We start from the raw sequence: 13,967 nt of genomic DNA on the forward strand, positions 1-13,967 counted from the left end.
CTGGGGACTGAAGTGCAGGAGAAGTCGTGAGGTTGGCATTTACTGGTAGGGCTCAGAGCAGTTTGAGGGCTTCCTTGCAGTCACTGATTACATTCTGGTGTTATATGCCCCCTGTGAAAAGGGGAACATTACTTCCATTAGCATCTTGGTGCAGGGTAGGTCCGTAACAGTTATCCTGTGTGTTTTAGAGTTGCAGAAATTTGCATTTGCAGAAACGGTGATCCTGCAAAGCTGTCCGTGGTGTTAAAGCTGAGCTGGTCTCTGGCCGGAGTGTGCACACACAGTGTGGAGGAGGCAAATGTACTGTCATGGCTGCTTGCTTAAAAAGTTCATTGCCCTTTTATCTGGAGCCAACTCTCCTCTGGGACAGTTGGTAGTGAAAGGTAAATGAACAGCCTTGCTTTAAATTTTTTTTGGGGGGGGGGGGGGGGGGCGGGGGGCGGGGGGTGTTTTGTGTGCCTGTGCAGGAAAGCCTTTGGAGTAGCTGCTCTGGCATTGACTCAGTGTGGATGCAGCAAGGGGGTGTTAGCTTCCTGCTCCAAGCAACTTGGATAAGCTTTTTTATTTTCACCTTGAGATATAAAGCAATAATGTAGTAGAAGACACTTGAAAAAGTTTACTCTGCAGCGGCAAGGTATCACTTAACAACCTCAAGATATGGGATGACCTGAGAATAACAAACTTCCCATGCTGATGGAAGAAGATGAGGAATTGTGTCAAAAGAAGATTTTAAAATAAAATGGCCATTTACCTTTGTTATTAAGCTTTGGTTCCTTAGAGGTACTTATTTAAACTAAGACTTGCTGTTTTCTGCCAGCTTCTCCCTTTGCTGTCCCATGGCGTAATTGTAATATTGACCACGGTACTTCTTTCTGTGGTGTGCTGTCCTGTCCAGAGCAGACTGAAGGGAAGTACTAAGTGGAAAGTAAAGGGATGGAGAAGGTGAACTCTTTAAAAACAAGCAACAAAAATAAAACCTCAAACCCCCCCAAAAACCAAAGCAAAACAAAAAAACCCCACCCCCAACCCATCAGGAAAGTAACTGTCTTTAGTGATAAAGCAAATTAGGAAATGCTAGATAAACTTCTTAAATTGCTCTGCCATAGTAAATATTTTTACATTTGCTCTAGAGTGAAATAAATACATGCAAAGAAATGACATAAACCTATTTAAAGAGTTTCTTCGTGTTTAATGTTCACTGTACAAAAAGTACAGAAGCTGAAAATCCAGCCTTAGCTGTCAGTTGCCAGCTGTCTGATGGAACTACTGCGCTGAAGTACCTGTGGTTGTGCTTCTTGTAGTGGCTCATCTAGAGCAAAATCCTGATTTGAAGTGTTGATTTGAATTTTAATAACATTTAAATATGATAACATAACATCTAAAAACAACGTTCCAAAGGGTGTAATTAATAAAATGACAACAGCTATAAGGTCAAACATTATTCCTCTCCTGTGCTACCTCTTTTCACTATTACAACGAGGCTGAAATTAGGTATCTTTTGGCAACATTTGGCTTTTTTTTGCATAAGTATCTGTTGGTAGGTTCCTCCCACATTAAGATTGTGTAATTTGGCACAGAGCTAAGAGTTAATGTTCACACACAGTAAGTTGCTTCCTTTCTAAAGCTCTCCATTCTTTGGCCTGTAACCAAACAAGGGCTATTTAGCACCTTGCCAGTGAGTTTCCTGTTTGGGAAACTGTTCACGCGAACTTTATGGGCGCTTTTCTTAGTGAAACATGTTTTTATGTGCACTTGTCGTGAATAACAGATATTACCGAACGCGTGCATCTGATTCTCTTAAGTCTAGAACTCTGTGGTAATGTTCATGTTGTTCCTTGGGAGCTGCCTGGGGTGTCAAGGTGTCATAGGCAGGGAATAAGCTCCAGCTGTCTGCAGAACTCAGATGATTGCATTTCTCCTGAGACTGAAAACTTGCTTGCGTGCTGAGGAAAACCACACATGAGAGCCATCTGGGGACTTCTGCCAGAAAGGGTGCTTTGAAGTAACGGCCCAAATCATCACATGCAACATGGAGAGGGAAGATGGCATGTCTGCTGTGGGAATAAGCTTACTAGGACCAAATAACCCTCTCGGGGGGCTTCTCCCTTACCCCACTCTTCAAGCAGGAAAAGAACTAGTTTTCCTGCTAAACACACGCACTGGAAAAGTAGAATTGCACCCTGAGGCTAGCATTGTCATTTAGTTAGGCTGACATCTTGTGGAAGCCTTCCTAGTGTATTAAGAACAACAAATAAGTTGATTTTACTTGATATAAATGTGGGATGCATGACTTTCTTGTGCTGTGGGCTTGGAGGGTGGCAAGCCCTGGAGTTGCAGGTGAGGCTGGGGCAGCCGGGATATGCAGCCACGCACATGGCACCATGCAAACAGACAGCTCACCCTTCTGCCTGAAGAAATGCTTGCGTTAATTTTTGCTGGTTGTTAGCACATTGGGGATCATGGGAGTATTTGCTGCTTGTTTGCTAAAAGATAGCCTTTGTGCTGCGTCAGTAAGGCTCTGAGGTGAAGGAGACGAGCACAGACGTGTGGCTGTAGCATTACCGTGCATATACTGTCACTCAGATGCGCTACCGGGGAGCTGGGTTAGCAGTGAGCCCCAAGAAGTGGACATGTGAGAAAAAGGCATGTCCAAGGTGATGCATCATTAATGGACGTGTCCAGGCTAGTTGCAGATGTCCTTTGGGTGAGGGCCATGGGAGGCATGGGACAGAGCACCATAGGTCAGGTGTCATTGTCTTCCTGGGAGCAAAGGACATGCATGTGCTGCGGCGTAGCATGGTGACTGTCACCTCCCTGTCTGGCAGCTCTCTGAACCTGGCACTGGTTGCACATTTTAATTCCTCTTTGTACCAGGATGAGTGCAGGAGCCAGACTTCCCCTCTCCATGGGCACTGAGTGCAACCTGGCAGTGGGGAGGGACACTGGAGTGGGAGCAGCATGTCATGGCAAGCTGCGCAGGAGAGGGAGTATAGGCATCTTTATTCTAATGCAGGTTCTTGTTGAATCCTAGATGATGCCATGCAGCCCCTGTGCTTTGGTGTGCTGTGGGCTCGCCATGGGAGACTCCTTCCTGCAACAAACCAGTGTATAGTCCTGCTTCTTCAACCATCAGACCTCAGATATGAAAACATTGCTGAAATTCACGTGTGTCGTATTTCACTGCTTACCCTTCCTGGTCTTGAATCAGCACTATTATATCTGGAATTTGTTTGCAGCCTTTGTGTCATGGTAATAGTGGGGTATGGACGGTTATCCTTTGTAGACATGTAATTAGGCTAGGTGTCAAGGCAAAAATGAAGCATGTGACAAACGGAATCTGAGCACTAAATCTCCTGCCTCCCCATGAAGCACTGCTCAGCAGTGGCGTGCTGATGTACAGTTACCTTTGCCACTGCCTGCCCAGAGGAAGGTATGCCAAACACTCATTTTTCACTTATTGAATCATCATCATTAACCATGATGCTGCCTGTTATACAAACAGCTCAGAAGACAATTCACAGATTACCTGAAGCAGAAACCTTTCTGTGAACCATCTTTTTTAGATAACTGTGTGGTGGGTGGCAGGCAGGGCAGGCTCTCGGTCACACAGAGGTGGCACATCTGGCTCATATCTGGATGCTGATCTGGGGAAGAGGGATGCCAGGCTCTGCACGATTGGGTGTGCTGTGAGGGCTGGAGCCAGGCGGGAGGCACCGTTTCTCTCAGTAGCTCTGTGGTCTTAGCTTAACCTAAACTGATGATGAACTATTGAGATTAACAATGAAAGTTTTTGATATTTAGCTATAAAAACATGGTTTTGTGAGTAATTCATTGTAATACATGTGCTGCTGAGCCTGGTGGCTTTAAGACAGCATTCAGTCACCACCACCATGCTCTGTTACCTTTATAAATCAGTTGGAGTTAGATTTTAACATCAGTAGTTGTAGGAAAAACTTCAGTTTTCAGTTCAGTGGGGTTTTTTTTTTGTTTCATTTTAATTCAGATGGCAGGCCTATGAAGGGAATACTTTGTGGCAAAGATGGTGATTCTACTTGCCTCCCTGTATACAAATCCCCTTTCTTTGCTTTAAGCTGTGAAAACAAACCCTAGTGGGGATAGCTGTGTGAGCTGGAACAGCAAGGATGCGACAGTGACTGCTTGTATCGCTTTCCAAGCAGGGTAGTAGTGATGGTGGAAGAGCAAAGATTACAGGGGTGGGGGAAATAAGCAATTTTTAAACACCAATTCTAGCCTCTTTGATAAAGATCTGATTTAAGTTAAAGTAAATTTGCACTGTGGCTAAGTTTATTATCCATGATAGTGGACAGAGCTGTGGTATCATACTGCAAAATGACTGACATGGTCAACATGACCCTATTAAATCTACTGAATCTATTAGCTGCTAACTGACTGCAGAGCTTATGATTCCCTCAGCAGAGTTTTGTGCTGAATATCTAAAAATCCTATTAGTAATCTGAATATTCAGGCTTCGCTATTGTTAGCCCTCCTAATCCTATGGATAAGAGAAGCTGATAGCTGGGATGTGTTGTGCTGCCAGGTCATTAATTAGCTTCTCAGTGAAAGTTTAGACTAGAAACAAGGAACAATTTTTTAATAGCAATGGTAATTGGTTACTGGAACAAATTACCTATAGGTGGTAAACTGTCACTTGGAGCCTTTAAAACACTATTTATTACTTGAGAGAGAGAGAGAGACACTAGCTCAAACAGGACTTGTTGAGCTGTGGAGTGGAACCACTGGGTAAAATTCATGGGGTGTGTGGGAGCCTGGACAAGTGACTGTTGTGGTCAAGGATGATCTTCAGCGTTTTTATGTGCTGTGGAGGGTTTGTGCAGCCGCAGGCTGTATGGCTCTTCATGTGCTCCAGTAACCACTGTCCCACTAGTTGCCTCCACTTGGGCCTAATGGGGCATAATTGGTCGCACAGTTTTTTATGTTTCATTTTATGCAAAAAAGGTCAAGAAACTTCAGATGGGCAAAATCTGACATCCTTGTCTCTGGGTCAGGACCTTGGTTAGAATTGGTTGTGATGATTTAAGATGCTAATGACAGCAAGGTCTCTGTAGCCACAGGGATGTGGCCGTCCATTTTGTTTGCCCTGTTTTGCCCTGCTGCACCAGCCCTAATGAAGGGGCTAGGTTAGTAGCTAAATTGTTGCTAAATTGTTAAATTACCACAGCTAAATTAGCAGGGTGTTTAATATTGCAGTCTTCAGAAGGGAACTCTGTTAATACTTTTGATGAGCTGCTGTACTCAAATTTCTGAATGCCAACGATGTGGAAATAAACTGGAACTGCCTTGCTAAAATCTAATGGTTTTAGATTATACAGTTCTTTCTGTGCTAGTATGTGGTGTAGCTTAATAGGAACAGATCAAGAGTATGAAATTGGTGCTGCTTAGGCATGCAATGTATGCATGGCACACTTTTCAGGGCATTGTACATAGAACTGGCTGTGGTCTGGTCTCATGAACTGAATCTCCATTAGTGGAAGCCATCTCTTGGTTTTCCTCTCATCCGAAAGGCATCTGGTCCTCGTGTGCTGAGGCTGTTCGGGGCTGTGAAGCCAGGGACAGCAAAGTGGAAGCGATGGGTGGACTCACTTCAAAAGTGTTCTCCTGCTTCGCATTAAAATGGTAATGTAGGGGCACCCAGGGAGAAGTAGAATGGCACTGCGTGGAATAGTTGAATGTTTGGCTTTCTACATAATAGATGAGTGTATATCTTAGATCCAGAGATATTCCTGGAAAAAAATTCCCATGTGTACGGGGGGGGGGGGGGGGGGGGGGTGCCATGGGTTCATTAAAATGGTCACGTTGCAATAGGTAAACTGGTGTGAAAGCATCAGAAAGAGCAAACTGCTGCAAATGCAGGTTTATGTCTCGGAGCAGGCTTTTAGTTTGTGCGGTGCCAGTTGGCAGGCTTCAGACTTTCAGGTGAATTGCCCACTGCAGGGAGCCCGCTGCCTGCCTCGGGGTGCAGGCAGCACCCACCCAGCGCTCAGAGCCACGGCTTGGGACAAAGTGATCGTGCTCAATGCAAGCTTAATGGAGACTTTCTAGCCCAGCTACTTTTTGGTTTTCATATCCACCAAGCATGGGAACAGCAAACCATTCAATAAATAAGTAGCATTAATCTTCACTTTATTTAGAGACTTTGGCTTTGAATTTTGAATGTGGAGTGAAGAACGGGCCAACACCAGGTCTGACCAAGGCTGTGGCGTAGTCAGAACGAGCTCCTGGTTTTAATTTCGGCCACTTTTCAGTTACGTTTTGTGATGAGAATCAAATTACTTGATCAGGGAGGTGACAACTCTTCAATAATTCATTAAACTATAATGACTTTACAGCATCCTAATCTTCCCCCTATACCACCATCCCTCACCTACCCCACCCCTGATTTTGTTTAATTTTTATTTCTGCTGTAGAGTAGACTCCATGTTTTAGATTCAAGGCTGCCTATCCAGGTATTTCAAACCAGCCTGTCACCTGGAGAATTGATAACTGACATATCCTTACTTTAGTGCTACTAAATGGTTTATCTTCTCAACAGGATAATTATATTGATTGTGGTTGCATAAAGTGTGTTTCAAAGCTGTAATATAAGCTATATTACACAGAAAAAACTCCCAGCAAAACCAGACCACCACCATTGTTACCTAACACTCCCAATTTGATACAAATTAGGATATTTTTGACCCAGTGTCTGCTTAAAAAGAGAGAAGCTGCCACTGTTTCTTGGCCCTTGCCCTCTCTTTAACAACAGGGCTAATGCAAAACTTGCTGTATCAAACCTTGGCAAAATCCAGCTCTCAGCAGGTGGGTCTGGATACTTACTTGAAATGTTGGATTTCATCCCCAACAAATGTTTTATGTGGATTTTACCTTTAAGATAATTCATTTTTGGCTTTTGACTGCCTGCTCAAGAGCAGTCTTCTGTGATAGTTAGGTATGAAGGTGTGTAAGGGAGCACTGTTGTATTGGATGCACAGCCCTGTGGACTGCTTGTGTGGTGCTCATACCTGCAGGTTGGAGGCAGCATGCAAGATGTTTGCGTGCAGTCCACTGGCCTTGGGCGATCTCGACAGCCGAGGCCATAGAAGATTGAGGATTGAAGCAGGGTTGTTCTGGGCTCAGTGCAGTGCCAGCCACGGGGTGGTTGACTGAGCTGGCAGAAAAGAGAAATCCAAGATTTGGAGTTGAATATGGTCTCTGACTGATAAGGAGCAAAAAAGACGTCTAGATTTATGAAACCATCCTTTTCTTCTGAAAGAAAGCTGAAGAGTGTTGAAGGTAAAATCTTAAGATGTCAGATGTTCCTGTACTGCCCAAACCAGCCAGGAAGAGAGTGCTTTACCAGGGAGGTGGAGACTTTACTTCTAGTGGGCATAAACTTTTTTAAAAAAAAAAAAAAAGCAAAAAAAAAAAGCTGACAGTGTACTTGAAATGATTAATACTGGTTTTACTTTGAGACCCTGAATACCCATTGACCTCTTTGTCTCTTGTTTTTCAGGCTGGACGCAAAGAAAGAAGTGATGCACTGAACTCTGCAATTGATAAAATGACCAAAAAGACCAGAGACTTGCGTAGACAGGTAATTAATATATAAAGTTGACACTTGTTGAGACAAATGAGTGCATTCCTGCATGTTTTCCCTCTTGGAAATATGTTGTCTGTTGGTTTGTTTCCAGTGGGCAGTGGGCTTGCTTGCTTGTATTTAGTGAATTAAAAGCTAGAGGCTTCCAGTGCCTGGTTGACAGGGAAGCATGGGGTGGAAATGTAATCCCCTGTTAACTGTGTAATAAAGATGTTGGATTCTTAATAATTGTTGTGGGAAGAGAGAATTAAAAAAAACAACCAAACAAACAAAACCCCCCAAAAAAAACCCCAAAACCCAAAACCTCACTTTTTTTTTTTACTTTTAACATAATCAGGTATGTTTTATAATTTTGATGGCATTCATCTCAGCTTATTTTCTTGGAGGACTGTACCTGTGTAACATCAATCTTTTGTCTGGTTTTAAAAGCAATATATTCTTCTCTTCAAGTAAATGTGCATATGGATCAAGTTTGTTGAAAAATGTTTTTATTCTGGTAGAAAAATAAAGTAGTTAAATCAACATATTGTTTAATCAGCTGAGGGAAAGCAGCAAATTTACGCAGACAAAACCAATATAAGCTGCTAAATCAATATTTGTGGCCAAACTGGTGACTTGCACTTAAAAATCTCCTTTTTTTTAAGGAGATTTAATTTAAATTGAAGCAAAAAGTGTATAGACAAGACTTAGTGCAGGGAAAGCTTTGACCACACAAAGGAAAAAAGTTCAACGACAAAAGTACTTAAGCTTTACATATTAATACAGTAAAAAGAAAACAGCAGTGGAACACTATTAAAAAATATCTCATTCTTTTATTTTTATTTTAGCTCCGCAAAGCTGTTATGGACCATGTATCAGACTCTTTTCTGGAAACAAATGTTCCCCTTTTAGTATTGATTGAAGCTGCCAAGAATGGGAACGAAAAAGAAGTTAAAGAATATGCCCAGGTTTTCCGTGAACATGCCAACAAATTGATTGAGGTAAGATGGTACAAATTAAAATTAAATTATCACTAGTGAAATTAAGGTGAGACTAGGCAAAGCACATCTTTCAATTCTGTTGAAACAAAAAGCAAATTCTGTAACAAATTTGCCTTTTAAATTTTATTTTAATGAATTTAAATACAATTTAATATTTAAATCATTAAAAATGTAAGCTTATCAAAAAGCAGCGGATACTGTTACATAGCTGTTGTGGTTTAACCCCGGCTGGCAGCTAAGCACCACACAGCCACTTGTTTGCTCCTCCCACAGTGGGGTGGGAGAGAGAATCAGAAGGGTGAAAGTGAGAAAACTCATGGGTTGAGATAAAGACAGTTTAACAGATAAAGCAAAAGCCACTCATGCAAGCAAAGCAAAACAAGGAATTCGTTCACTCCTTCCCATCGGCAGGCAGGTGTTCAGCTGTCTGCAGGAAAGCAGGGCTCCATCATGCATAAAGGTTACTTGGGAAGACAAACACCATCACTCCGAATGTCCCCTCCTTCCTTCTTCTTCCTCCAGCTTTATATGCTGAGCATGATGCCATTTGGTGTGGAATATCCCTTTGGTCATTTGGGGTCAGCTGTCCTAGCTGTGTCCCCTCCCAGCTGCTTGTGCACCCCCAGCCTGCTCGCTGGTGGGGTGAGAAGCTGAAAAGGCCTTGACTCTGTGTAAGCACTGCTGAGCAGTAACTAAAACATCCCTGAATTACTAACAGTGTTTCCAGCACAAATCCAAAACATAGCCCTGTGCTAGCTACTATGAAGAAAATTAACTCTATCCCAGCCAAAACCAGCACAACAGCCCATGTAGTTTTAGATATTACACAATGTGAGTATATTATGCTGTTACCTTTACTTGGTTTGTTAATTGGAGATGGTGATAGGGAGTAAGGGAGGCTGTGACATGACTGTCCTGCTGTACAATTTGGCCCATTGCTTGAAACCTGGAGGCTTTTTCTTTTCAGTAAAATACCAGTGAATATAAACAGGCCATTTATGTGAAGACTTTTAGAATGAAAACCTGCTTGCATGTGTGTAAAGAGCAAACAACAGACAAAGAGAAAACTTGCAATACAACAAAACTGATCCCTGCCACCTTTTCCTAATAAAAACCCAAAGGCTCTCAAACTGATGTTACTCCAGACTAAAGCTAATCTGTGGGAAGATCAGCTTATACGGGACCAACCTGTCTAAACTAAAATGCATTAAAGATCATTAGTCTACTAATAAATGTGATAGTTTTCCAACAAGTAGCATGTTCACAAAGAGCAACGTAAGTTCATACCCTGTATTCATGGATATAACTTAGTTACCTTGTCCTCTTGCCATTGTTTTTGCATGAAAGTTTTGTGCTTTCTGATGCTAAATACCAAGGAGCAAACATCTGTAGGTATTGTTGAAGAAACATGCCACTAGGAATAAACTTCAAAACTTGCTCCTGTGCACTTCAGTACACTCTGAGGCATCCACTGGCTCATGAGCTTAACCTCAGCAGCTACCTGGGAACAGTCAGATACTGGTTAATGTATTTTTGCTCTCTTGGTATCACTGTATTTGATAATTGAGTCCATGTGTCTCCTAGGCGCATCAGGAATACTTTCAACACAACTTGACAGGCTTAAATTACTCAAGAATAAGACTTATAAAACATCAGCTAAAAGTAGTTTCTGACTCTTGCTCAATATATTTTTCTCACTTTTTAAAAAGCCTTAGGGGCTCTGAGCATGGTGCGCAACTGCCCCATAGTCTGGGGTGCGTCAAGCTAGTCTGGCTCCTCAGAGTTGCTGTCTAAGCAATGAAAATCTTTTATTTCTTTGAAGGTATCCATTCCTCACTTTTGGCCTGTTGCATTTCAGTGTAAATGCCATCTTCATATATTTTCAAAGTTATTTTATTCTAAACTTTAAGTAACTGTCGTGGTTTAGCCCCAGCCAGCAACTCAGTACCACGCAGCCGCTCGCTCACTCCCCCTACCCCGATGGGATGGGGGAGAGAATCGGAGGAGTAAGAGTGAGAAACACTCCTGGGTTGAGATAAGAACAGTTTAATAATTGAAATAAAGTAAAATAGTAATGCTAATAGTAACAGTATAATAATGATAATAATAATAACGATATACAAAGCAAGTGATGCACAATGCGATTGCTCACCACCCACCGACCGATACCCAGACAGTTCCCGAGCAGCGATCGCTGCTCCCCGGCCACCCCCCCCCCCCCCCCAGTTTATATACTGAGCATGACGTCATATGGTATGGAATAGCCCTTTGGTCAGTTTGGATCAACTATTCTGGCTGTGCTTCCTCCCAGTTTCTTGTGCGCCTGGCAGAGCATGGGAAGCTGAAAAAGTCCTTGACTAGCATAAGCAGTACTCAGCAACAACTAAAAACATCAGCGTGTTATCAACATTCTTCTCCTACTAAATCCAAAACACAGCACTATGCCTGCTGCTAGGAAGAAAATTAACTCTATCCCAGCCGAAACCAGGACAGTAACTAACATTGTTTGACAAAACAGCAGGTGGAAGACAGTGCTGCTATGCCCCTGCCTTGGCAGCAGGATATGGCTGTGCCACATGCAGTAGTGGGAGCACTTTGAATCAGGGTTTGCCTAAAGCTTCCCTTCTTCATGTTGCAAGCCTAATCTATCTAGAAAATTATTTTTAGGGCTTGTTTACAGGAGAAGTTGACTGGCATAACAATAGCAGTGCCTGTTCTACCATAGTTCTGCCACCACTTCAGTGGATATGCGGTGTCCACACGTGGAGTTTATTGGCATAATTGCAAAGGAGTAATTGCACTGCTCCGTCTGCAAGCTTCCCTCCTGCCCTTGCTAGGTGAGCCCTTACTCCCTGCTCCTTCAGAATACGTGTGCCGTCTGAAAAGCAATGGCTGGCTGTCCGTACTGGCATGTAAGATTAGTTTTTACTGACCTTACCTTGTGTGCAAAATGCCAAGTTGCAAATGAGTTTTACAGAACCTCTATTCAGCCAAACAGTCTGTCTTTCAAGAAAGCCTATTCCCCTGAAAGTATACATTAAACAATATTTCTGACTGGCATGAAAAGGTTCTGCTAAAATGATATGCTGCTGCAACAACTTTTTGAAGGCTTGCTTACTGCTTTTGCTGTCTAAAATGTAACTATAGCTATAGAGTAACATGATCTAGATTGCTTATAAACCTCTTCCATGAATGTAGATGGATGAATATATACGCTTAGCTTTGGCAGAAGTGGAATAGTACTGCTGCAGAGCCCTTGTTTCTAGAGAGCCACTGTGGAGTCGTATGTGATGTCAAATTTACTGTGAAGGGAGAGAGGTCGGGGTAGGTTGCACTTACAATGTCTTGGTATGTCTCTACCAGAATGGGGAAGGACGTTTGCAAGTTCCCATGTGATTCTGCTCTTGGGCAGAAAATTCGACTGTAGGTGTCTGGAGAAACAATAAAAGATTGTGTAAGAGCAGAACAGAAGATGTTCTACTTGGTGAGATGAGAAGTGATTGCTTCCACCTGATTTCAGTGGAAGATAAGTGTGCCAGGGAGTTTATTGTAACTACCCTTAGAAATGCTGCTGAGTGACTCAAGACTTCAAATGTGACAAAACAGCTGCAGCGCAGAACCGAGCTGTGTTGTGTATCATGCTGTGATTGACAGGCTCCTGTGTTCTAGGTGTAAAAGAGAACGTGTCCTTTCCTTTAATGCTAAGTGATGGGAAGAAACACACATAAGAGACCTGCTCTGCACTAGGTAACTCGACAGAACCCCATCACTGAACTATTGAGAAGTTTTACACCTTGGATTTAATACCCTTTTGTCCTGTGACCTGGAGGAGCTGGTGCTGCTCTCCTGGTGAACCAGCCACTAGAGGGGACTGTGATACATAATTCAGGGTGGTTTGGTTTTTTTTTTGACACTGAACTGTTGCAGGTGTTGGCTAGACAGGAGGAGTGGCAGTGCTGGTTCTGGCCTTGGTTAGCATGGGGAGTTCTTGCTCCTGCAGCACAGAGGTGTTTACGGGCCCTCCAAGGAGCTGTAAAGAGATACAAGCACATGATTTGGGTAATTTTATTTTGAAATATTCCCTTCTTGGCAGCAGAGCTTTGTGGTTCCTAAAGTCCAGGCAGCCAAATTTGACCAAAAGGTGCAATAACCACAGAAATCTGATTTGTCTGCTGGGTCTATATCTTTTAGAGAAACCATACCAAAGCTGTGTCCCAAAGGGCTTCCATCTAATTTGTTTCTCACATAGTAAAATACTAACCCCCTTATCCTGCCTTTTGAAAACTGATTAACGGTAAAATAGTAAAATGAGACTTGTCTCAGTTGAATAATATGTTTCAAAGATAGCTTTCAAAATTGCTCTGGACTAGCAGTCCATTAACTAGCTGGCCACTCTGCCTGAATTTTGTGAAAGGAGTTTAATTCAGGAATTGAGAAGCCAATTTAAATGCAGCACACAAGAATAACAGAAGAGACAGCATTTTGGGAACCAGCGTAAGAAAAAGTTAAATTCACTTGTGAACTATGAAAGTCCTCCTAATTTACAGATTGTGAAGTACTTACTTCCATTCCAATGTTTTTTACGATGCTGGGTAAAGTAGCCTTGGCTCTCCAACCTGTAACTTTGCACTTGAGGAAAGAGCGCTTGGCATTAGGCATCCTTAGATTTAATGTTCCTCCCTAGAAGAAACTAGACTGTCCTGCAACTTGGTGCTCATTTTTAATGACATCACTTGGCACCACACTGACTTTTTGTTCCTCCCAGTCTTTGAAGTGTGCTTGTGCACAAGTTGCCTTTGTATGGCTCCCTGTAGTCACTGCAGTGACACTCCTGGCTGTTCTCTGAAAAGTGAAAAAGCCATAAATGTTAAGAAGAAACTTTTGCTACACTGTTGAATCCTTTAGAAAAATAAAAATTAGGTTGTCAATTTGTCTCTGTTTTATGCTGTATAGTTTTAATGGAAAAGTTTTTCAGACCTTAAGAAATTAGGTAGTTAAAAGGTACATAAGGACAGAGTCCAGGTTAAAATCTTCTAATAGCTGTTTGCTTGCCGAAGAATATTTTTGGAAAGGGAGAGTTTGTAATTCCTTAAAAACAGTGAACAATCTTATTCTTATTATACAGTGCCCCTGTATATCAAATGTTTTTCTCAAATTTTACTTTTAAGTCTCTTTCTCAGAGAAACTTTGGTAATACCAGGGAGGCAAAAGCTTTCAATGATATTTCATAAGCATCAATTTTTTTCTAATTGCTTTAATTCATCTGAAAAGACTGCTCTGCTTTTTTTTAATGCACCGAGATGTATCTTGCATATGGAGAGATTATTTTCTCATCTTCAGTGAAAACCCATGAACAGATGCAGACTGCAAAT

At 42.2% G+C, this 13,967-nt stretch overlaps 1 protein-coding gene across 1 annotated transcript in view; it reads left to right on the forward strand.

Moving 5' to 3' along the window:
* The window catches only part of CTNNA1 (catenin alpha 1), a 119,830-nt gene that overhangs the window by 63,215 nt on the left and 42,648 nt on the right, over positions 1-13,967 (forward strand). The window contains exons 8-9 of the mRNA XM_075715811.1: positions 7,532-7,612; positions 8,443-8,595. Of these exons, the coding sequence (XP_075571926.1) occupies positions 7,532-7,612; positions 8,443-8,595 (234 nt within the window). The remainder of the gene's footprint in view (positions 1-7,531; positions 7,613-8,442; positions 8,596-13,967) is intronic.

Source organism: Pelecanus crispus, chromosome 8, assembly GCF_030463565.1.
Source record: "Pelecanus crispus isolate bPelCri1 chromosome 8, bPelCri1.pri, whole genome shotgun sequence".
Lineage (NCBI taxonomy): Eukaryota > Metazoa > Chordata > Aves > Pelecaniformes > Pelecanidae > Pelecanus > Pelecanus crispus.